Source organism: Schistocerca serialis, chromosome 5, assembly GCF_023864345.2.
Source record: "Schistocerca serialis cubense isolate TAMUIC-IGC-003099 chromosome 5, iqSchSeri2.2, whole genome shotgun sequence".
NCBI lineage: Eukaryota > Metazoa > Arthropoda > Insecta > Orthoptera > Acrididae > Schistocerca > Schistocerca serialis.
Genome location: NC_064642.1, coordinates 612,623,392 through 612,648,332, shown reverse-complemented (window position 1 = coordinate 612,648,332; position 24,941 = coordinate 612,623,392). Strand labels below are relative to the sequence as shown.

The 24,941-nt window shown below is 39.8% G+C and overlaps 1 protein-coding gene across 1 annotated transcript in view; it reads left to right on the top strand.

Annotated features, from left to right (window-relative positions):
• Positions 1-2,215: 2,215 nt before the first annotated feature.
• Positions 2,216-24,941, top strand: part of LOC126482359 (actin-related protein 3) — an 84,634-nt gene continuing 61,908 nt past the window's right edge. The window contains exon 1 of the mRNA XM_050106439.1: positions 2,216-2,366. Within this exon, the coding sequence (XP_049962396.1) occupies positions 2,323-2,366 (44 nt within the window). The 5' untranslated portion in view covers positions 2,216-2,322. The remainder of the gene's footprint in view (positions 2,367-24,941) is intronic.

Sequence of the window (24,941 nt, the reverse complement as noted above, 5' to 3'; positions counted from 1 at the left end):
TCATGAACCAGCCACCTGGTACATTGTTTATGTTTCCAGTTCACCTTCATGCATATCCTACACCAAATTTAATTTTTCAAGCAGCTTTTTAAAATACCAGTGCGAGGGTCCTCATGGTATGTAGAATTTGAGGATGGTCAGTTGTGGGTTCTCTATGACACTGCTTACGTTATTAATTTGAAAATATGATATAGGTTGGTGAATTACATAGCAGTCTGCAAAAACTACTTCCGCTTGGAAACAAAGGTCGTATATCTACAGTGACTAGTAAGAGGTGCGAGAAAAGTAAGTCAGTTCACCAAACTATTTCCATACAAAAAATAAAATAAATAAAGGATTTACGTTAAGTGCCTCAACAAAACCTTACCAAACAGATATAACTGCTGCACAGGTTTCTACAGAATTTTACTGATTGTGTATTCTGACATTACAGAACAATACTTCCAGCATTCGAAAGATCTGCCTGTCAGCATAAATGTCAAAGTTACTCCTAATCTCTTGTCAACACCGATTGCCTCTGTCATTAACATATTTTGTTTCTTTATTTTATCTCGTATTAGGATTAATGCCTTGCTTTCACCCTCAATTTTAAAAAGACCCAACATATTCAGTACTGCACATCTAGAGGTGCTACACAAATGACAAGTTTAACACACAGTGAGGAAATAATAAATAAGGTGGAAACTTCAAAATTTTTAGGAGTCCATGTTGATGAGAATTTAAATTGGAAAAACCACATTTTGGAACTCATAAAAAAACTCATTTCAGCCACTTTTGCCTTTAGAATCATTGCAAAACTTGGGGAGAGACAAATTAATAAGTTGACGTATTTTGCCTATTTCCATTCAATAATGTCATATGCAATAATGTTCTTGGATAATTCATCCTTAAGAAATGAAATCTTCATTACACTAAGAACGTGGTGTGAGAATAATGTGTGGTGCTCACCCACGATCATCTTATAGACTTCTATTTAAGAAGTTCAGCATTCTGAGTACTGCTTCATGGTATATTTATTCCCGCATGAAGTTTGTTGTAAATAATCCACTACAGTTGAAGAGTAACAATGAGGTACGTAATTACAATACCAGAAGGAAAAATGACATTAATTGCTCCACATTACGGTTGTCTTTAGCTCAAAAAGGGATGCACAATGCAGGAACAAAAATTTTTCGTCATTTACCCAGTGATATAAAATGTCTGACAGACGCAAAAGTAAAATTTGATGACAAAATGAGAAAGTTTCTCCTTGAAACTTTTTTAGTCTGTAGAAGAATTTCTATAATTATAAAATGTAAAAGGTTATGGGTAGGAATTACTAACTCACATCAGAAAATCTTTTAAAAAAATTAGAATTGTTCAGAACGTAACTGTATGTACAAATTATAATGACTTGTTCCACGTCATTACTATCTATCGTGCAAAATTACTTATGGATCATATTACTGACTAATTAGCTATATGATGCAGGACTCAATGGAAAATTATTTGTGAAATCTGTTGTATCCGTTGTTCTGATTTATCAGTAAATTGACAGGTGACCAGTCGCTCGTTTTTTTTCGTGCTATTCTCGGTTCCATTTCCTCTTTTTCACTGATTACTGTTGTTTGCAAGCCATAACTAATGGAATTTGCAGTACTCGCTTTCATTTGGTTGTTCGACGTCTTAACTTTGTAAAACCGCATTCTTAACTGACAATTTTTGTCAATATTATTCATGATGTGAGGTCACTTCAGTGGATTATAGGTTCGTCAAACTACTATTGTCGACACTGGACTCGCGTTCGGGAGGACGACGGTTCAATCCCGCGTCCGGCCGTCCTGATTTAGGTTTGCCGTGATTTCCCTAAATCACTCCAGGCAAATGCCGGTATGGTTCCTCTGAAAGGGCACGGCCGCCTTTCTTTCCCATACTTCCCTAATCCGATGAGACCGATGACCTCGCTCCCTTAAAAACAACACACAACAAACTACTATTGTCAATAAATATTGCATGATCCTTTAGTAAAGTTTATAACTGAGGTGTGAGCCAAAGCGAACGGCATGTGAGAATATTTTATAGTGGAAGGGGTGGGGGAGATGCATGCGTAAGAAATTTGTCTCAGCTGAAACCCAGCTAAACAACACCACCTGCAAGCATCTAGGTGGTGTTGGCTAAATGCAGATAGTTGAGAAATATTATTTGAAGGAAAGATATACCTACTGCCCAGGAAGGCAGATTACTGGAGCTGCAAATGATTATCTTTGCAGTATGATATCAGTGCCGGAAGAAGGTGTGGTTTTTGTGCTTAATTCATAATTTACCTAAATTTTACGTGACATAATGGCTGGAAGATTGCCTGCATGTGTCATCGATGTTGGAACGGGGTATGTATAACAACCAGCATGTTGATAAAATATTGACTGTTTGTGGTAATTTTGTTTACATTTGGTTGACAGATTCTTGGACAATACCCCAATTCCGTTTGTTTATTTGGATCCTATCTGAGTAATCACTCATGTGGTATCTGACAATAATCGTTTGAGTCCAGTGAAAAGAATGCCTTAATCAAAAATAGTTGCTGTACATGCAGCCAGCACTTGTGCTTCTGTTGTAGGTGATAGCTACTGGAAATCACCTGAGGAGAAATTGCTGAATGTTACTGCTTTCGCTGTGGCTCCTAGTGTGCTGTTAAGCGTTTGATTGGGCACTGTTTGGGCAGTGAGCACACCGGACGAGTAATCGTTTACTGTTGGTAGTCCATAGTTTACATAGCACATAACGGTGGTGATGCTTCTGTTGTTGTTGTTGTTGTTATTTGTTGTTGACAAAACAGTTGCGTATGTACATTTACGTGAACATTTATTGAAGTGAATGAAGCTATTCACAAATGTTCACGGGATAGTATCAAAAAGTGCAATATTAAGGTGCCGAGATTCCTAATCAGTACTTACGAAAATGTAATGAAAATGGCTTTATGCATGGTTTATGTGAAATTCACGCCTAGGAGATGACTCATAGCATTCAACAGCAAGCCCATCCAAAGGGCGATCAAATACCTCCTGGACATTGTTTAGAAGAGTACAGTGAAAAACTTTCAGTCCAGCAGTCAAGAATGCAGAGTTTAGGTAAATTTACATGTATTTTCGACTTAGTTTCGTTGATGTCAGTGTATTTTGCTCGCTGTTTTACGTCTGATTAGCTTCCTCTGATGCACAGTATTTAAAATACTATATGACTGTCAAAGGATGGCCACCTTCGTGAAGTGGATGGATCTTCCGACAACTAGTGTTTAAAGTTCTCCTGTTTCCTGATTGTTAAAGGAACAAATGAAAGATGATTTTTGTTTCTATTTTGATTCAGTCCTCATTTGACGAATATTTTCCATTCAGATACACCAGATTGCCTTAAGCTCGACAGTGCTACAGATTAGTCAGACAACATCACAACAAATTTTCAGGCAGGGGCATTGCTCAATCACACTTTACCAGCTGTTTCGTTTCAGCCCTGAATAGAAGACTATTTTGTCATCTGCAGTAGTAACTCGTTGAATGCCATCACTTTGTACCTTTTTGAAACTATCAAATTATTGTTTAGAAATTTATTTTCATACCTGCTGTTATAATTCTAGATGTGCAGTATCTGTCTTGCACAAATCCTTTCCATACTCAATACTTGATGTGAAAAGCGCTGTATACTTTCTTCTTACGTGGCTGTAGTATCAGCTGTTTCATACTCCTTTAACTGTTTTACTTTCTGCAGTATTGTGCGTTTTCTTGATATTTTCATTAGTAAATGTACCAGTGGCCCATCTTTCATGTGGATAACTTTCCAAGTAAACAGTTCAGCTGTCCGTTTCTTAATTGCCGAAAATGAAGAAGACTTCTTATAAACTTCAGCCTACATTAATACTTCATTGATCGTAACACAAATCTGAGAATTTGATTATGGCACAGCATTCAAGTTTATTTATTTGAATGAAACACACAACTAATTTCGAAAATTATAAATCAGTACTATACTGCACATAAACTTGTTGCCTAAGTTACATAACTGAGCTATAGTTCTGTATTTGATCCCACCCTAAGATCTTAGTTGTGATGGCAGGCTGATAGTTAGGGCACTCTGAGGTATAGGTTAGGTTGGAAGGTGACAATTTGGTTGCGAGTTGGCGAAGCCAGTGAGTGTGAAAGCAGAAAATTTGGTTCAGGTAACAAATTGACTTGTAGCTAATGTTCATGTCCAAGCGGATATTCAAAAATGCAGGGTTTCGTCAAATATGTAACCAATAATTGTTGACATACCAGTAAAACAGGAATAAACCGTAGTTGATATTAGTCTTGCTGCTGTGTCAGACCTATAGGCTCTCACTCATTGACAGATTGTAAAACAGATGTGTAGGATATATAAATCCTCCCACACCATGACTATAGTGCAGCAATGTTGGTGATATATTTTCAGTAAGAAAAACAAACAAATTCTGAAGATTCCTCGAAAAGGTGGAATGCTTTAATAAAGCTTCTGCTGTTATTTCCACACTGAAAAGATGTGCAGGAATTAAATTGTGAGACTGAAATATACATAGGAGTATCCAGACCAATTCAGCACAAACATAAAGGTAAAACAAATTAGGAATGAGTTTATAATATAGAGATGATAAGAATAAAGGAGGGAGCCAGAGGCTGAAATTTTGATAATAAGTAAACTTGCAGCCTGCAATGCAAAATGATTGAGAGAGAGATGTTTAAGTAGTAGATTTAAGGAAGTATAGATCATTGACTCTTTTTATCACTTCTGTTACAGAAGTTTTCATACCAAAGCTCTCCTGAAGCACTTAAAGCCTCTTGTCATATTACAATATTAAAGCTTGGTTGTGAGTTGGAAAAGGCAATGAACATGAGTGGAGGAAAACTGACTGTGGTAATGGATTGATCTGTAGCAGAGCCAGTATCTAGCTTGTTCAAATGTTACAGTTTGGTTTCGAGTTGGCAACGCCAACAAATGTGAGTGTATGAAAACTGGTTGTGGAGATAGATTGATCTGTGGCATAGCCCAATTATTGTTTCGAAAACTTTACGAGGGGTTTTTGAAATATCGCTATTTCTAAGGTTGTGGTTACGCAGGAAACTAGGAGTACAGTTTTCAATTTTACAGAATACTTTTTCTTTTTTTGTAGAACAACATTCTGCACAGTGTAGTCCATTATGCTACTACGTAATTTCTTACAGCCCACATCATGACAACATTTATCAAACACTATTTTCTCGTTGGTTCTGTCACCTCATCTAATCACAAAGTTATCATTTATCTTCGTCATTTCCCATCATTCACCGAGCCAAATCCTATCATATTCTGAGCAACAAACAATACAAGAGGTACATATAAAGACAGTAAACAATTTTATAATCCATAATGGCCAGGCCAGTACTGTCAGCCTTATGCTATCCAGTATTGTCAATCTCACGCTGTCAATGTTAAAACCAATTTACCAAGTGGGTAGTAGAGTGGTGGTTAGCACACTGGACTCGCATTCAGGAAGATGACGGTTCAATCTCATGTCCGGCCATCCTGATTTAGATTTTCCTTGATTTTCCTAAATCACTTAAAGCAAATGTTGGAATGGTTCCTTCAAAAGGGAACAACCGCTTTCCTTCTCCATCCTTCCCTAATCTGAGCCTATGCTCAATCTCTAATGACCTCACGTTAAAAATTAATCTACTCCTCCTCCTCCTCCTCCTCCTCCTCCTCCTCCTCAAAAACGGTTCAAGTAATCATTTCATATCTTCTGCCAAAACAAGTCCTTAGATTCAGTGATTCTCATTGGTTACTGTGTACTGTCACCCGACTGACTATGACCAGTATAAACAAATTGCCAACAGCAGCATGCAGTGGAAGAGCCACTAACACTGTAAGTAAAGGGCCAACTGTGGAAATGAGATGCTTCCATCAGGTAGGAATAAATATGAGCCTTATATTAATTTTTATTAAGAAAGAACAACACAATAAATTTTCTTAAAGGAAACAAGCACCAATATGTATCTGTTATGATCATTGAAATTAAAAACATACGAAATACCTGATCATTCTCATAACTTATGTTCATTGCACATATAATTACATTGCCGATGTATATCACTGCCATTTCAGAGGTTTTTTGATGTAGGCATAACAACAGAATAAACAAAAATCATTTTCCCGTAATTAGGCTCTCTGCCCTTTAACAAACTTGGCAGATTGTATTAAGTAGCTTATGTGACAAGTTGTAAGAACATTCACATTTCAGTAACCATATTTTATTGGGATTGTATTACCGATATATATTTTAATAAATTTAAAATAAATTGTAGAATCACTTCATGAATGTCACTGCAAACATTTGGGAACTAAGATACAGCAGCTGTTCAAATGATACAGTTACAACATAAATGTCACCAGTTGCCCATGAACAGTGTGTAGGTGCTAACATTTCTTCATGTTATGTTGCTCATCAATTATTAGTGTTCTGCTTCTAGGTATATTTCTCATTTGTAATAAGAAATCAGTGAAAAGTGTCAACCTAGATGTGTGCAAAGGTTTGGAATAATATTATGGAAGGCTGGATTTTAGTGTTAAATGCTGCACTACCTCCAAATACTTAACACTTCAGACAGGACTACATTATTGTTTTCCTATGCCATTTTGCTTGCTTTATCTGAATCAACACACTTGCCATGAAGGCTAATGCAGTCTGAATACCACAATCTTACATCATACATATAACAAGTGTTTTTTGAGTGAAATCTGCTTGGCGATTGTTAGTGCCAAAAAACATCACAGCACTCCTAGAGTTGGCACACTATGCATGCTCTCTCTAGTTCCCTCCAATTTAAATTAAATGTTTGTTCACAGGCACAAGTGAATGACAGCGAAAATGCGAGTTCTCCGCAAATGCTCGTGTTTACTTGCATTCGCTTTTAGTGTAAAGGAGGTTTTAAGGAGACATTGCAGCCCTTTAACAGCTTTGATGAAAATATGTAGTCTTTTTAGTCTGTTCTGTGGTCAGCCTGCTTATTTAGTTATAGGAGACGTGGGTTTGCTCCCACACAACTATTGTAAAATCCTCACGTTTGATAGTAGTTTGCCTGTACTGCAGTCAAAATGTGTAGTACTCCAACAGTAATTCAGAAACCGTAAAGCAGCAAACCAAATGAAAACATTGAGACATCTACCGGTGACATGGTTCCCTCATCTGTCCAAGTTCTACAGACCAGTGAGCTGTTACCAGCCCTCTTTAGTTTCTACGCCTACTGTGAATAAGCTGTCACAAGATTCGCGACCACCAAATGCAGCGAAAGAGAGAGAAAGAAGATATCTTAAGAGAAGGTTACTTTGAGGACCCTGGAGATTCCAGATCCCCCATGCTGTTGGACTCACTAACCATGTTTATTGATGTTGTTACACCCCCATCAGCGACTGAGTGATTTTGGGGCATGACCTGCCCTCCTGGCCCCGTTACGCATATCCAGAACTTCCTTAACATGATAATTCAATGGAACTGCAATGGATATTACTGCCACCTGCCTGGACTTCACCAGCAAATAATTTCATCCTGATCTGCAATCTGTGCAGCACTCCAAGAAACGCAATTTATTGATGAACATTGTCCATCTCTGTGAGGTTACCATGCTTTCCGCTCTTTTTGTCACTACCACAGCGTCACTCTTCTGGGCGCCCTAGCAGATGGGCTATGAATAAGGCTGACTAGGATTTGTTCTCCTCCACTGCCGCTTTTGAGCCTCTCTGTACTGATGACATTGATGCGGTGGTTCAATCGGTCACCACCGGCATCGTTACTGCCGCCGAATCTGGCATTCCCCGTTCTTCTGGGTCTCCTCGGCGGAAGGCTGTGCCTTGGTGGTCGCCTGAGATCGCTGAAGCGATTAAAGATCGCCGGCGGGCGCTCCAGCGTCACAAGCGACATTCCTCCTTAGCGCACCTTATCGCCTTCAAACGGCTGCGTGCGCGGGCCCGCCTCCTTATCCGCCAAGGCAAGAAGGAGTGCTGGGAGCGGTATGTGTCCACCATTGGCCTCCATGTCACTCCCTCGCAGGTCTGGGCCAAGATTCGACGCGTCTACGGCTATCGGACCCCTGCCAGCGTCCCTGCGCTCTCACTGAATGGAGCCGTGTGTACTGACTCCGACGTCATTGCAAATCGCTTAGCAGAGCATTTTGCTATGAGTTCCGCTTCTGCGAATTACCCCCAGGCCTTCCGCTCCATTAAAGAGCGGCTGGAACGTCGGAGACTTTCGTTTCGCACCAACCACCCAGAATCCTTCAATGCTCCATTCAGTGAGTGGGAATTTCGCAGTGCCCTAGCTGCTTGCCCTGATACCGCTCCTGGGCCAGATGGCATCCACTGTCAGATGCTGAAACACCTTTCAGTGGACTGCCAGCTGCGCCTTCTCGATCTTTACAACCGTCTTTGGGTCGAGGGGGAGTTTCCGTCGCAATGGCGGGAAGGCATTGTCATCCCCGTTTTGAAACCTGGAAAGACCCCTCTGGAGGTGGACAGCTACCGTCCCATTAGCCTCACCAACGTTCTTTGCAAGTTGCTTGAACGGATGGTGAGCCGGCGCTTGCATTGGGTACTGGAGTCTCGGGGCCTTCTGGCTCCGTCTCAGGGTGGGTTCCGTAGAGGCCGCTCCGCCACCGACAATCTGGTGAGCCTGGAGTCGGCCATCCGTACTGCTTTTGCCCGCCGTCAGCACCTGGTCGCTGTCTTTTTCGACATGCGGAAGGCGTACGATACGACATGGCGTCATCACATTCTTTCTACGCTTCATGGATGGGGTCTTCGGGGTCCTCTGCCGATTTTTATCCGCAATTTTCTGTCGTGTCGTACCTTCCGCGTGCAAGTCGCGGCCTCGTATAGTTCCTCCCACGTCCAGGAGAACGGTGTGCCACAGGGCTCTGTTTTAAGTGTCTGTCTGTTTTTAATAGCCATTAACGGGCTTGCTGCGGCCGTGGGAAATTCTGTCTCCGCTTCCCTGTATGCTGACGACTTCTGCCTTTACTACAGCTCTACTGGCATTGCAGCTGTTGAACGTCAGCTACAGGGCGCTATCCGTAAGGCGCAGTCTTGGGCTGTAGCGCATGGGTTTCAGTTTTCAGCAGCCAAGACCCGCATTATGCATTTCTGCCGGCGGCGAACAGTCCATCCTGAGCCGCGGCTTTATCTTGCCGACGAACTCCTTGCTGTGGTGGAGACCCACAGGTTTTTGGGGGTGGTTTTCGATGCCCGGTTGACTTGGCTGCCTCATATCCGGCAGCTTAAACAGACGTGTTGGCGGCATCTAAACGTTCTGAGATGCTTGAGCCACACCCGCTGGGGCGCCGACCGCTCTACCCTGTTGCGGCTCTACCAGGCGTTAATCCAGTCCCGTCTGGATTATGGGAGCCTGGCTTATGGCTCAGCATCCCCATCTGCGTTACGGGTGCTGGACCCAATTCTCCACAGCGGGATACGCCTTGCCACTGGTGCTTTCCGCACCAGCCCTGTGGACAGCGTGCTAGTGGAGGCAGGTGTACCTCCACTGCGGGTACGACGCCAACAATTACTGGCTGCTTATGCTGCCCATGTTTTTAGTTTGCCCGGGCATCCAAATTACCGTGTCCTGTTCCCGCAGTCGGTCGTCCATCTGCTGGACCGTCGGCCCCGGTCGGGTTGTCCGATCGCCGTACGCGTCAAGGAGCTTCCCTGCCTGCTTGGGTTTTTCCCTGTTCCGCCTCCTTTCCAGGTGCCTCTGCGTACACCCCCGTGGTGTGTTTCTCGCCCTTGTCTTCGGCTCGACTTGGCACAGGGCTCGAAGGACTCGGTCTCTCCAGAGGCCTTCCGCCGCCGCTTTTATTCCATCCTTGCCACGTATCAGGGCTCTGGAATTGTTTACACCGACGGTTCGATGGTTGCTGGTCGTGTCGGGTATGCGCTAACTCTAGGGGACCATTCCGAACAACGGTCCTTGGCGGCTGGCTGCAGCGTTTACACTGCTGAGCTAGTCGCCATCTTTCGAGCCCTAGAGTATATCCGCTCCTGCTCAGGTGAGTCCTTCGTGATCTGTACAGATTCCCTGAGCGGTTTACGAGCTCTCGACCAGTGTTTTCCTCGTTCTCATCTGGTGATGGCTATCCATGAGTCCCTGCATACTCTTGCGCGTTGCGGCCGCTCTGTGGTCTTTGTGTGGACCCCCGGTCATGTCGGTATCCCGGGCAATGAACATGTTGACCGCCTGGCGAAAGAGGCCACGTGTCAACCACCTCTGGATGTTGGCCTCCCAGAGACTGATTTGCGGGCAGTCCTCCGCCGAAAAGTTTTTGCGCTTTGGGACGCTGAATGGCGCGATCGGATTACACCCAATAAACTCCGTGCCGTTAAGGAGACGACGACTGTGTGGCGGTCATCCCTGCGAGCCAACCGCAGGGACTCCGTCGTCCTTTGTCGGCTCCGCATTGGCCACTCCCGGCTAACACACAGTTATTTACTGCGCCGGGAGGACCCTCCTCTGTGTCGCTGTGGGGCAGCTTTGACAGTGGCCCACATTCTGTTGGCCTGCCCCCCTTTTAGCTGTGGTCAGGCAGACATTTGCACTGCCTGATACGCTCCCTGCCCTTTTAACAGACGACTCCACTATGGCTGACTCAGTTTTACGTTTTATTTGGGCAGGGGGATTTTATCATTTACTCTGAGTGTTTCTGTTTTATTTTATTGTTTTGTATTTATTCTGGCCTTTGGCCTATGATTTTCAACTGATTTTCTTTTAATGTGTTTCTAAGTGGTTGGCTTTTCCTTTTTTATTTCTATGGTCGGCCAACCACCGTCACACTCTGTGTGGTTTTAGTTCGTTTTGTCTTGTCTTTGTCTCAGTTTCTCTTGTTCTGTATCGTCTGTGATCTATTCTGTTCCTCGTTTTTATTCTCTGTGGGTTTTCCTTGTCTTTGGAAAAAGGGACCGATGACCATAGCAGTCTGGTCCCTTTAATCCCCCAAACCAACCAACCAACCAACCACACTGACCTGAGAGAGAGGATGAGGCAACCATACATAAGTGACAATGTCACCATACCATTCTCACAAGAAGGGAGTCGTGACGGCAATCAGCAGGCTTAAAAACCAAAAAGCACTTGGTCCAGACAAAATACTTTCAGAAACATTAAAACAAACATTAACACAAATCACACCTTTTCTTACTAATGTGTTAAACGAGGCATTACTAACAGGCAGAATTTCAAACCTCTGGAAAATTGCTAATGTAGTAACAATCAGGAAATCACAAGACAAAGAACCAGCAGACCCCAAAATGTACCGACCGATCTGCCTCATAAACACTCTCACCAAGGTACAGGAAAGGTTCCTGTGCGACCGCTTTCAGTCGCCCAGATGCTGCCTCAGCCCAATGCCTCATCAATTTAGCTTCAGGGAAGGTAGATCAATAGGAGACGCCATCAACTGAGCACTGACAGTAAAAAATAGCGTCAGCAACAAATACATGGCTGCCATACTAATCGCTGGGGCTTTTGACAATCTGTGGTGGCCGTCTCTGTTCGCCAGGTTAAGGGAAATGAGGCTATCAGCTTCACTCTACAATAGCCTCCTCAACTATTGCAGAGGCAGAATGGACGGCAGGTACAAACAAGGTTGTCAAGAGAATAACAAAGGGATGTCCGCAGGGCTCGATCTGCGGACCAATATTTTCGGATATCGCAATTGACCTCTTGCTGAACACCCTGGACGGTGACTATAGTGTAAGAGGTGTGGTGGCATATGCAGATGATCTGCTCGTAGTGGTGTCAGCCAACTCGAGAGCACCACTAGAGACAAAAGGCAACTGCTTCAGAAAATGAACAGTTGGTGCAAAGAAAATAAACTAAAAATAGCACCCAACAAAACTGTCTATTGCTCAGACAGACATTACAGAGGAACCCAGTTCTAAAATTACGACAATACTAGCATACAGAGGAAGCAAGCCACTTATTATCTTGGACTACATCTTGACAAAAAACAGACTTTCAACTATCATATCAAACTGCCAACACAACTCTGTATAAATTAGGTATTAACACTTTGTCATCCGCACATCTAGTACAAATGTATTGTCTTGGCACTGGCAGCGCTAATTCGGACTACTTGGCTTGTTGCCAGCCGTTCTTGACATTATCGGGAGATTGTAAATTGTTAAGTTTTACTAATCTCATTGTCAGTTCTTATAGGTTCACATCCTGTTCCCCTACTTTCATAAAATTTCGAAGATTTACATACATACATAAATAAATACCAAATTTGTTTGTTTTGTATATTTGTTTATTTGCATTGTCTTTGGTACTTAGTATTTCTCTTTTGTATGATATGCTGCAAAACAGTCTCCAAGATGCATTGCAGTTCCTTTTTTTTTTTTTTTTTTGTTTATTTGTTTCGGAAATAAGTATTAACTGGTGTTGCTGTATGTGACCGAATAGTCTGTCAACCAGATCTGATGAGACGTGTGTGATGTAGTGGCAACCCCCAAGTTTTGCTCAGAAGCAGGTACATGGTCTTTTATCCATGAATCAGACACTTTTCAATAAAAAGTCGTGAAATCTGAGACTGTTGTGGTCTGTATTGAAATAATGCCATGTAATGGCATTAAATGATGCGCAATTAAAGAGATACTTGTAAATCTTTTTTGACTGTTTTATAGTTTTTCTGTATATAGGGTAATAACTCAAATAGTGGTCTGCCTGATCCACTCCTTTCATGTATTTGCTGCAGTCTATTACACGTTCAGGTTTTTTTAAATTGTGTAATTGGTTTTTCTACTTTTTCTTTGAGTGTCAGTCAAATGTACATTTTCTTTGAGTGTCAGTCAAATTGGCATTATGTGTTGTAGAGATCATTTGTATTGTTTTAGTTTTCGAAGCTCTCTATACCAGTGTGAGTACTTCACCTTTCCATTGGTGACAGGCTTCAGACACAGTGACTTTTGCGTGCTTTAATTTTTCCAGAAATCCTCTATTTTGTTGTATCGTTCCATAAACTCGAATTTTCTTTTCAAGTAACTTCTCTGCAAGTTCTCCACTGTTATAATAATTATCCATGTATAGGCGATGCCACTTTCCATAAGAAGGTGTCAGTAGTTCCATCACTATTTTTGCTAAACGCTTTCCAGTGCCGAAATATATCTTGAATGAGGGAATGTATCCCATACTTGAATCACACAGCATCTGGATGAGTATGCCATATTTTGTAATTTTCGACGGATTGTAAACTTTAAAATTTAACCGTCCACGCCACGGTATCATTCCTTCATCAACTGAGATGTTTTGACTTGGGTTAAAGGTTTCTTTAATCTTCTTGGAACAATAATCAATTGTGAATCACACTTTGAAAAGCCGGTTGGCATTATCTGGTTTATTGTTGTTGGAAAAATGTAAAAATGATAAAATTTGTCAGGATTGGATGTGGGACATCGTTTTGCGAAATATTGGTGTGCCTATCAATGGATTCGTTGACCAGTAATCATCGATCCTAGCTTTTTTTTACAAATCCCATAAGGACAGCAAGCCCAAACTATTTTCTGAGTTTGGGTCCCGTAACGTCGATAAATTTGGCTCTTCTTCTTCTTCTTCTTCTTCCTTTTTTTTTAAAAAAATACAGTTTCCTTCTGTTGCAATTTTGACTGTAATACTAGTTGGTTTCGTTGCTAATATATTCAAATAGATCGTTCCCAATATATAATTCTACGATATCCTCGACGCTCTTTGTATCTTTGGGAAATATGTTTGGACCAGGAGATTCTTCAAATTTATTATTGGTCCTCGGTAAATCAAAGTCTGACCACTGTTCACTGGCTTCCTCTTCTGATTCATCTGAATCAGCTGGCAAATGTAGCGTTCACCGAATTGTAGCGTTCACCGAATTCTTCTTGGACGTATTTCACTATCTTCCGACGATTCTGCTTCACTTTCATTTTTCTTATATTCATTGTCTTCTTCCCAATCCGCCAAGTTGTCCGGAATGTCAGACAAGACGTCTGCACATTCTTCGTAAGTAATCGTATCGTGTCACCATAATTACAGGAACCAACATGATAAACAAAGCAAAAATGAAACAATGGTGGTTTCAAACATGTCAGAGAGGGTGGGACGCATCTGACAAGGGTTGCTGAGTACACTCTTTCATTCCTGATGTACGTGAAAGATTACAATTCGACCCAAGCTGGGGGGATGTTCTGTTTTCTGACAGGCCATGGGGTGTGTGTGGTACACTTAAATTGCATGGGACTTAATAACGATGAAATATGCATTTGTGGAGAATCATGGAGACCAGAACATCTCACACCGCTATGCAGATCTATTCGAAGATCTATTTGGAATGACACTGACATTCCCAGTATTATGTGTAATTCCGATGATTGGAGCACAATAAATAGTGTAGCCAATATCGTATTGAACATACTGCATGAAGAATACAAGCACCAAAACTCATATGGGAGGAGACATAGACAAGCACAAACAACACAGTAAACCACATGGGAGGACACAAGCACAACCAAAGATTCCGAAACAGAAGAAGGAACCAACACACTAAGTGAACATGACTCAAAAGGGATCAACATGTAAGGGACCCAAACCAACACCACTTGACACTGCATGCCATAATACAATCACAAACAACACAACAGGCTGTAAAAGTCATGAAACAAATAAACACTGACACCACATACTAAGGCTCTAGTAATAAGGTGCCATCGCTTGGGAGGAGAAGGCTTGAAGAAATTTTATTCCGAGGCTCTTCCTCCCCAATGACACATTGCATATTGTTTAAATTATACAACACACAAGCAATAATATGTTATTCATCTTACTGTGTGCAGACGGAAATATATTCTCTTCTTTGTGTAAATCTACAGTTAATGAATTTTAGATATCAAATGTATTTTCTGTATAAAGTATTTATAAAACTAAAAATGTAAAATATGAAGTTATTTAAGGAATACTGCAGTCAGGTAGCAATGAACTACATTCTATTTCTACTAACAGATTTACAACCATAAGGGTCAATCCATATGAAGTGGTCCAGTGATGGTTGCTTGACCATTTTTAAATATTTTAATTTTTTATATGTGATTGCCCTATATTTGAGAAGCTCGAAACAGTTTTTTTAAAACAATGTATCTTGCACCTATACTGGATGGCAGCCATTTTTATTTGTAGGTGCGTGATGAATTTTCAGGCTGGAGACATTAGTGAAAATTTGAGTATCTCTGCACTGGGTTAAGTTACAACATTGCAAATGACATGATTGTTTTTAGAAAAGTGTCCTCTACAACATTGTCTATTGCACAAAATACCCTAAATTCAAAAATAACCAGACAAAATTACCTCCAAAGTTTGGTATCCAAATTTTCAAAAATCCACTTTTTAGGCCCAAAAATAACAAACAAGCAGTGATTTATGAGAGTCTATTTTTTCCTATAGTTAGATATCGTACACTACTAGCCTCATATGGAGGAAGAACACTTATAAATGTTTCCTTAATTTTTTATGGATTTTTGAAATTTGAAAATTTTCATTTTTTTGTTAAGTTTGGGGTTAGTTATCTCAGGTGGGACTGAATGTAAAAATATGATTCTTGCACAGTTTGTACACCTATATGATAGCAACGTACTGTAAAAATTTGAACATTGATATCTGACTTTGAACAAAGATATGAATTTTTGAAAATGAGATAATTCACGTTACTCTACAACTGATCTTATGGCTATTGCCTATTCATGTGTGATATTGGCAGTATCTAATCAATTATTATTGAAGTAAGGCACTGAATTATTTACAAAAAGTGGAAACATCACTAAAATTAGCATTTATATTATTTTGACATACTTAAAATAAATATTTTCAATTAACATCCTTCGAGATGCGACTGTTCCTAAACCTGTTGGTGAATGTTAAGAACACTTATTTCTTCAGACAGCTTCTGTAATATAGAATAAGACCTCCCAGTTGCTGTGGTAAGTTCAAGCACTAAAAGTTTCCTTAAAACATTTTTCATTGGTATCCAAAGTTTGTAATTAGTAATTTCTTGAATGATGTTCTTGGGCCAGCAGGGTGGTAAAAATGCACAAAACATCATTGTTTTCCAAACTTAATCTTTCAACCTCTGCAAACCACCACTGTTCATCATACACATATGCCACTACGTCATTCAACGTTCATAAGCACAAACCATTTTAGATGAGAATAGCTCGAGCTTCTACTGAGACCTTCTCACCTGAAATAGATACAAATAGGGTATTATCAACAAACAAGCTACTTAGACCATGTTACAGATCCAAATATAGTAAATCACTTCCCCACTACAACTTATTTGCACCACATTTATTATATTACATTTTTTCTTTGACATTTGCATTATATAAATTATATTATCATCAACTAGGCAGAAACAAATTATATAGAACCGCTTTAACATTTGTTAAGCGTTCAATTCTCTGTGACCTTAGAGAAATTTTTATACATTATGTTCTTTATATTATTTTTAAAAAAGGTTTTTTAAAAAAGCTGGACTTGATGGGCTGTCAGTACAATCTTACGTTAAAAGAACTTACTCATCTTCTACTGGTAGTGTAATGTACATTGCTGGAGGACCAAACCTTTATTAGAAAAAGGCACAGTTTATTCCTGTTTTCAAGAAGGGTAATTGAACTGACACTCAAAAATATAGGTCTGTATCTCTGATCTCAGTCTGTTTTAGAATTTTGGAACAAGTTTTATGCTCATGTATGATGACATTTCTGGAGACTGAAAATCTCCTCTACTGGAATCAACATGGATTCCAAAAACACCAGTTGTTTGAAACCCTGCTCACTCTTTTAATCCTCGACACCCAGAAAGCAGTAAACACTGGTGTCTGGATTGATGCTTGTCCTTGACTTCCAGAAGGGGTTCAGCATAGCTTTGCACTGTCGCGTAATGAACAAAATAAGAAAGTACAGAATATCGGATGAGATGTGTCATTGGACTGGTAAACAACTTATGTTAAACTGAACACAGCACGTCATTCTCAATGGCGAGAAATCTTCAGATGTAAAAATAACTTGGGGGGCACATCTCAAAGGGAGTGTTGTAGGACCATCACTTTTCACAACATATTTAAATGATCTAATGGTTGAAGTCAGAAGTTTAATGACGCTTTTCATGGATGATGCTGTTACCTGTTATGTACAGAGAAGTTGCAGTGCTAAAAAAATTTACCGAAAGGTGGGAAAACCTACTGAGAATTGATGATTGGTGCAAAGTTTGGCAGTTGACTCTCAGCATTTACAAATTGTAGTATATTGTGTATAAACTGGTGGAAAGACCCATTAATTGATGATTATAATGAGTGAGTGCAGAACAATCACAGTGGGGTATTGCTGCAGTAGTATTGTGATGTAGTAAATTGTACCCCTTACACATTCTTGTTCTCTAGAACTTTCACAGCTGAGGTGTCTTTCTTCTGGCAGAAGCACTGTCTAGCTAATTTCATGTCCAACAATGCCCAAGTGCTGCTGGCCACGTGAATCGAGTCGTTGTTTGGGCTCATGTGGAACGGTCACGTGTAGATGCATCAGTAGTTGCTAAAGTGATGAATTTTGACTTTGGAAGTATTTAGTCAATTAGTAGGGTAGTAGTGAGCAATGATACAGTTTATTCACAGAAGATACACTCAGTTATGTGTGGAATCTGTGGACAAAACAATATCATCACCGTTAGTTAGTATCTTATGTTGGCGGAACATCTAACATTTATAAAAATCGTTACCATAGACAGTTATAAGCGGAAAAAATAAATCAGAAAAGCAATACAGCAATGACAGGCTTAGAAGGGGAGGCCACGATGTTGGGATCACAGATTTACTTCATACTTTGTATGCCTTAAATAGGCCATTAAAACAACATAATGTGCAAGTAGTAATGTGCACAATTGTGGCAATTCCGAGAAAATCGCAAAAGAAGTGTCACACATCTATTATGTAACTGATACATCTGCACATAGGTGCTGGACCTTTGAGTTAATGGTGGTCAAGTGGTTAGTGTTTGAGCTAAGTAAGACGAGCGTGTACGAGGTGACGGTTCTACTCCACTCAAACTTAAGGGACCACACCCTGCCCATCTAACCCATGTTAATTTAGGCAAGTATTTGACCCATTTCTAAAAAAACTATTTGGTGCAGGACCTTAATATTTTTACTGTATGTTACATGATGCTAATAGAGTCAACTGTACTAAAATCTACTTTATCCATTTTATAGTTTTTGAGAAATACTTTTTAAAATTTATTAACAAAAAATATTAATTTTTTTCTGCAGAAAATACTTTTTTGTGAACTTCCTAATGGGGGAATATTAATGAATGTAGTACCAGAGGTGGCTTTTTTTGTTATGCAGAGTCTCTGAAAATGTCATTCATTTATCTATGATAGTTTCTGATATAATGGGGCATATTTACTGAAAATTTTAGTTTGCGGGAAATTGACTTTAAAGAAAAAACTTTTGAAATTTGTTACTTACAATTAATTAAAACTGTCCTGCTGCATATGATGGCCCTTCTTTGGCCTCTAGCAGGTCTTCCAGCTTCTTTTTCACTTTCCTGGATGTTTGTCTTGCTTTCTTGGCCATATTAGATGCAGACCTGTCTGCATCGGCTATCCTCATTTTATCGCAATGTTGCAGTGATCATATTTTCACCAGGATTAATTCCCAGCTTTTTCAGTACCCAACACTATCCAATATTACCACAATTGAATGTAATAACAGCATCATGAACTCCTAGTTTCATTGTATGCATGCCTACAAATATAGTTTTAGGCTATGCATGCCTACAAATGCAGTTTTAGGAAAGCGGTTCCAAATCATGCTGTTGAAACATTCATTTGGGTTCTGTGTCTGCCCATGTAGACATTTCCTTAGAAAGTCAGGATGAGCCAAGTCTCTGAAAATAGCTTTAATTGCTGTAATAACAGCAGCAGGAAGAGAATGCTGGTGAGAATAAGATTCTCCAGTAGCCTGAGCCCTATCGTATTTGCACCATGAATTTTCTCCTGATGGACACAATCCACGACATGGCTTAGTCATCAGTAGAGGACTTATGGAAGAATATGGCCCAAACATCTCTCTTCATTGCCTCCAGATTTTCTTTATTTCTCCTAATTGCCTGCCCATAGTATACCTGCAAGTTTTCTATTTCAGTTTTAGTTAACCGACCCTGTCCAGTCCACAATTTTCCATCTTTTTACTTTTTTTCCTCTCATATCAACAGTTAGTTTTCTCAATCTTGTTCCCGAACGTTTTTTAACATGACCTACACATTCTGTTTTGCTAATAATGGCATCTCCACCTGGCTTAGAGCTCACCACATTGTTGTATGCCTTACTGTCACCATCGCCCAAATATTTGCTGTACTGTACGCCTCTTGTTTCTATGGAGTGATGGAAATATTTGTTGTTCTCCATGGACTTCCATACCACCACTTGTTCCTCTAAAATTAGCCACACAGTTGTGTTCTGTATGTTCATTGACTTTACAACATTTGCAATATTTAGACATTATCTCCACATCTAACACTTTACCGGTGTCTGCTCTCGTGGCAGTCGCTACTCCATTCAGAGAAGTATGTCCTCTTTTCTGCCAACTTCCATCAAGTGCACCTGCAATATCCAAACATCCATCATTTTCTTCCACTGCTTTCCTAGCAGCCATTTTCATGCTTTCCTCACTGACATCATATACAGCTTTCTCTGATATTGCACTCAGTTTTTCAAATTTATTTGGTGTTTGATGTAAGTTCATCACTGAGCAAATTGTTCTCCCTGCAGCCATGCCCTTGCCAATGGATCATAAGGCATAAACTAATCTAGTATTGATTTCATAAGGGCCACTTGCATCTGGTTCTGAAGAACTCATTCATGAAATCACAGCTGAGCACAGTGGTTAGCACACTGGACTCGCATTCGGGAGGACGACGGTTCAATCCCGTCTCCGGCCGTCCTGATTTAGGTTTCCCGTGATTTCCTTAAATCGTTTCAGGCAAATGCCGGGATGGTTCCTTTGAAGGGGCAGGGCCGATTTCCTTCCCAATCCTTCCCTAACCTGAGCTTGCGCTCCGTCTCTAATGACCTCGTTGTCGACGGGACGTTAAACACCAACTACCACCACCACAGCTGAGCATTTAGTGCAAATTAAATCCAAAGCAATTGCTAGGCCTTTTCTCCCACTGGCACTCTCACAAATTTTCACACTCTTTGACCCACCACACTGTCTACATTGTACAAATTTAGAAATTACATCTGATAATATTCTCAAATTAATAATAATGTTACTGCACCCCTTGTCACTTACAGTAAATTCGTTGTAACTCTCTTGAAATGGTGAGATTTCTTTGATGATGTACTGAATTGCAATTAGAAACATCATTGCCAGGCGACATAACCTCTTGTACAGGAAGCTTTCTAAATTGTTTCCTCTAAATTGTCGTTTTTTGAAAATGCCTTTACGTTTCGTCATTTTCAATAAACACAACAAAACACACATAAACAACCACTGCAACCGTAAGTATAACAACTATTCGCAATCACACTTGAACAAAACTAATCGCGTGTTTGAAAGCGTGTTGTTTACAAACAGCAGAAACAAAAGAATACTGACCATTGCATTTAAAAAAATATCCCTAATGTGCAATGTAGGGGATATAAAGATCTAAAATATATGCAGAAAAGTGGACGTGGCACATTAACACACGTGGTAGGAAAATGCTCTTGAAATGTTCGAGAAAAGTTTTTTGCAGCAAAATCATTTTCAGAGCACTTAAATAAAACCTTAATCTATCGAAATATGATGAAAACCGAAAATTGATTTTTTTCGACTTGAACCACCGTGTGGTCCCCTTAATTTTTAATCTATATTTTTTTCATCACTGGTCACATTATTTAATTTATATGACATTTGAGAGATAATATAATTTTTTTAAAAAAGTCACGTGAATTTGCATGAGGCTTTAGTGAATTTCATGTTATTTGAGTACTGACTATCTTTAATTAAATTTAGTTATTAGAACAAACATATTTATAACTATCCTATCAACAAGTAAATGAACAAACGCATAGAGATTTCCTGAAAATGTATGCCTGTCATGATTTGTGAGGTCCTTTATATATGCAGTCTGGTGTAAGATACCTGGTACTACTTTGTACCTCAAAGCTCCGAGCAGCAGACGCAAAGGCAGGCCCCATTTGACAGTTAACCTGCATAGTGGTTTCACGTAGCTAATGTAGCAAGAATGAAAAGTGTAGGTGCAAATTTTTTGAGTATCACAGAATTTACACATGCACTACAAAAATGAAGATTTGAGCAGGAGTCGAACCATTGCCTCACACATGGTCATTTTATGAAGTTTGAACGCTAACCACTTGACCCCCATATACTCTAATGTGTGGCACATAAACACAGATACATCAGTTACACAATAGACGCGTAAAACTTCTCTTGTGGTTTTCTCGAAATTGCCAGAGAGCGCACCTTACTACTTGCACATTATGTTATTTGATGACCTACTGAAGGTGTGCAAAGTATCAATGATCCCAATGTCGTGGCCTCCCCTTGTTAGTGGAACGGACACATAGGAGTAATTGCAGGTAAAGCAAATAGCAGACTGAGATTCATTGGAAGAATTCTCAGGAAGTGTAGTTCACCACAAAGGAGATAGCGTAAAAAACTCTTGTTTGATAAATTCTTGAATAATTCATCAGTCTGGTATGTGTAACAAGACAGCATTAGTAAAGAAAATAGAGAAGATTCAAAGAAGAGCAGTGTATTTTTTGTTACAGCTTCATCTAGTAAGCACAAAAGTGTCACAGAGATGCTCAAACAACTTCTCGGCAGATGCTACAAGAGAGGCGTTTTCATCATGATCTGATATACTGTTGAAATTCCTGGAAGCTTACTTTCCTCGAATAGTCAATCAATATATTGCTCCCTACTACATGTATCTTAAGAAATGACCATGAATGTAAAATTAGACAAACTTTTGCTCTCAGTTAGGCTTACCAACAGTCGTTCTACCTGCAAACCATTTGTTACTGTAACAGGAAAGGGGGAAATGACAGTGGTACACAAAGTACCCTCCGCCACATACTTTAAGGATGCTTGGTAAGTATAGATATGGATGCCAGACGGTCCAGAACCTGTGGCATATGCATAAGCACTGTGCTTTATGTTGTTTGCATTGCATATAAGGTGGGAATTAGGATGATACAGAATTTTTGTGTAGGTATTTCAGTTTGGTATTTTTGCCTTAAGATTCATAAGTGTGGATTTTTCTGTGCCTTGTTCATTGTACTCAAATGAATAAACATTTCGTTTATTAATGTTATTTTAAAAGGTACGTTTTAGATAGTGTGCAGGTCCGCAATTTTTGCATATGGTATTATATATTAGTATAAACATTTGTTGGCTCTGTATTGTCATTTACTTGAGGTACTGTTTGGGCTGTGTGTGGTTGTTGGAGGTCGCCAGCAGGCGTCTTTATGCTGTGTGTACATCATGGAGCTTTCAACAACACATGGATTGCTGAAGGGCCCCATCAGAGTATGCGACTTTGAGAAGTGACAAGGAGAATGTATATTCTAAAATGTATAAATCAAATGTCATAAAGCAGCTTTTAGTGTTTTTCAGTGTAATTATGATATTCGCACTAAAAGTATGTTTGTGAATGCTCATGTAGTAACTGCACGTGCATATATAATCCAGTAGAACTTATTTAAAAAAATATGGAAAAATAAGTGACACCTGAAGATCTGAACTAAATTAATATAATTTTAAGATTTTGCCATGTAGAATGGGGAATTCATGTAAAAAAAACCCTCACCTTTGATTGTTTATAACTTTTTTACAGAACAAGTACCACTTGGATTGTGCCTTTGAAAGCTGGTTATTTACTGCTAATAGAATTAAGTAACTTGTTTATCTATGTTTTCATAAAAATATTATGATGAGTTGAAAGAGTCGAGTACCATTATGTGATGGCACCTGTGATATATTACTTTTTTAAGTTTCACAAGCAACTGTAATTATGAATTTACTGAGAAAGTTACTTAATAATTTATTCAGTCTGTCACTTGTTGTGGATAATCTGAGAGATTTATTCAAACTGGCAAACAGTTATGTTATTTGAGTGTTATATGTAAGTAGAACACAAATGAATGAGCTATGTTGGTGCTCTGAGAAACCTGGATGGTTGCACATTGGAATTAATGCGACTCAGTATAACAACCATGTGAGGGATTTTGTAAGTTAACCTCTGCTTAACTCTCTTCTTGCATGTCAGTGTCATTGCAAATCAATGTCAAATAGTTATTAATAATATGAGAGAAATATGGCAAATAGTACCTTTTAGTTGCATGCAGTCTAATGTGGTCTATAGCTGTGCAGTTGACTGGGCAAATAGGGACCATTTTAAGAGTAGTTCAGTTGAGAGCAACCATCACTTATCCGTTACTACATAGATTTAATAACATTACACACAGTCACATTTTTGAATATTAAGTATTTTTGCTGCACTTAATGACTTGGAGACAGAGGTTGCCTTTGGAAACTGTAAGTGTAGTGGGGGATGACTGACAGACAGCTGAGGCAGTTAGGAAAAGACATGTGAACTCTCCCAATGCCCAGGGCAAAAATGCTTCTTCAGCGCATAAGCCAACTTAGTATGCACTTACTTAACCAGCTGCCTTTCGTGAAGTATCATACAGTATATTAAAGGAATATAAATGTGTATTTAAATGGGTACAGATGGTTGAAATATTACTTTCCTACACAGGACACACAAGATGGAAATTTGGTCTAATATTAATCCAAGTTTCCATTATGTATGTGTCCTTTATAGGAAAGGAATATTACATTCATTTGTATTGCAGTTTGTCTTAACATGGCATTTCTCTTGTCTCCCCATCTGACTAAATATTACTGCAGAAAATTTGCATGTTGTACCATAATAATGTTTTCCCTGAGGCCTGGAAACAGGGCTACTTAAGTCACTACCTGAAAGGGACATTACGGCAGCACCTTCTGATTATTGACCTATTTGTGTTCTTCCTGCACTCTCCAAGGCCCTAGAACATATAGTCCGTCGCCAGCTAACAGACTACCTAATTATGAACACGCTACTAGACAAATCCCAGTCTATTTCCGTAAACTTCTGTTTGCCTTAATAGAGGTAACAGACAACCTATAGCTTGTCACAGATGCGCAAGAGGCAACTGTCGTGTTTCTTGGACTTCAGCAAAGCCTTTGACACTGTCAACTTCGACATTTTATTTGCCGAACATAGCAGTCTAAATTTCTCGCCAAGTTTGTTGCAGTGGTTTCGCTCATACCTGACGTCTTGCCAGCAATGCATCATGTCCGGCACCAGAAAGTCCCAACGGAGGCATGTAGTATTAGGCATCCTGCAAGGTTTGGTATTAGCTCCTATACTCGTATGTACACTGATGACCACCATTTCTATCTAAGTGTGATGTTATCCTGCATAGCCTTTCTCAGGAAATCTCACAGTGTCTGGAACTGGTTATGAATGCCTGTGTTTATTTTAAGTGTGATCATACTTCACCATCATGTGTACAGCTATCCTGGAGACAACCACAGAGATTTGCATACCCTCTGTCTTCTCTAGCTTCTTATCAGCGAACACTGTCCCTCTTATCTTTATTCGAACTTAATGCTCTTGTCTGAACAATATGACAGAAACACCTCTTGCCATCAGAGCAAGCTCCTTTCTGTCCCATTCCATCATTCAGCTACTTTCTCAAAGTCCTTCTCATTAGCAGAAACCCAACTCTGGAATAACCTCTCACATTACATTGTAGAACTGAATGACATCATCTGCTGCAGAAGACAATTCATGACATATTACTAAAGC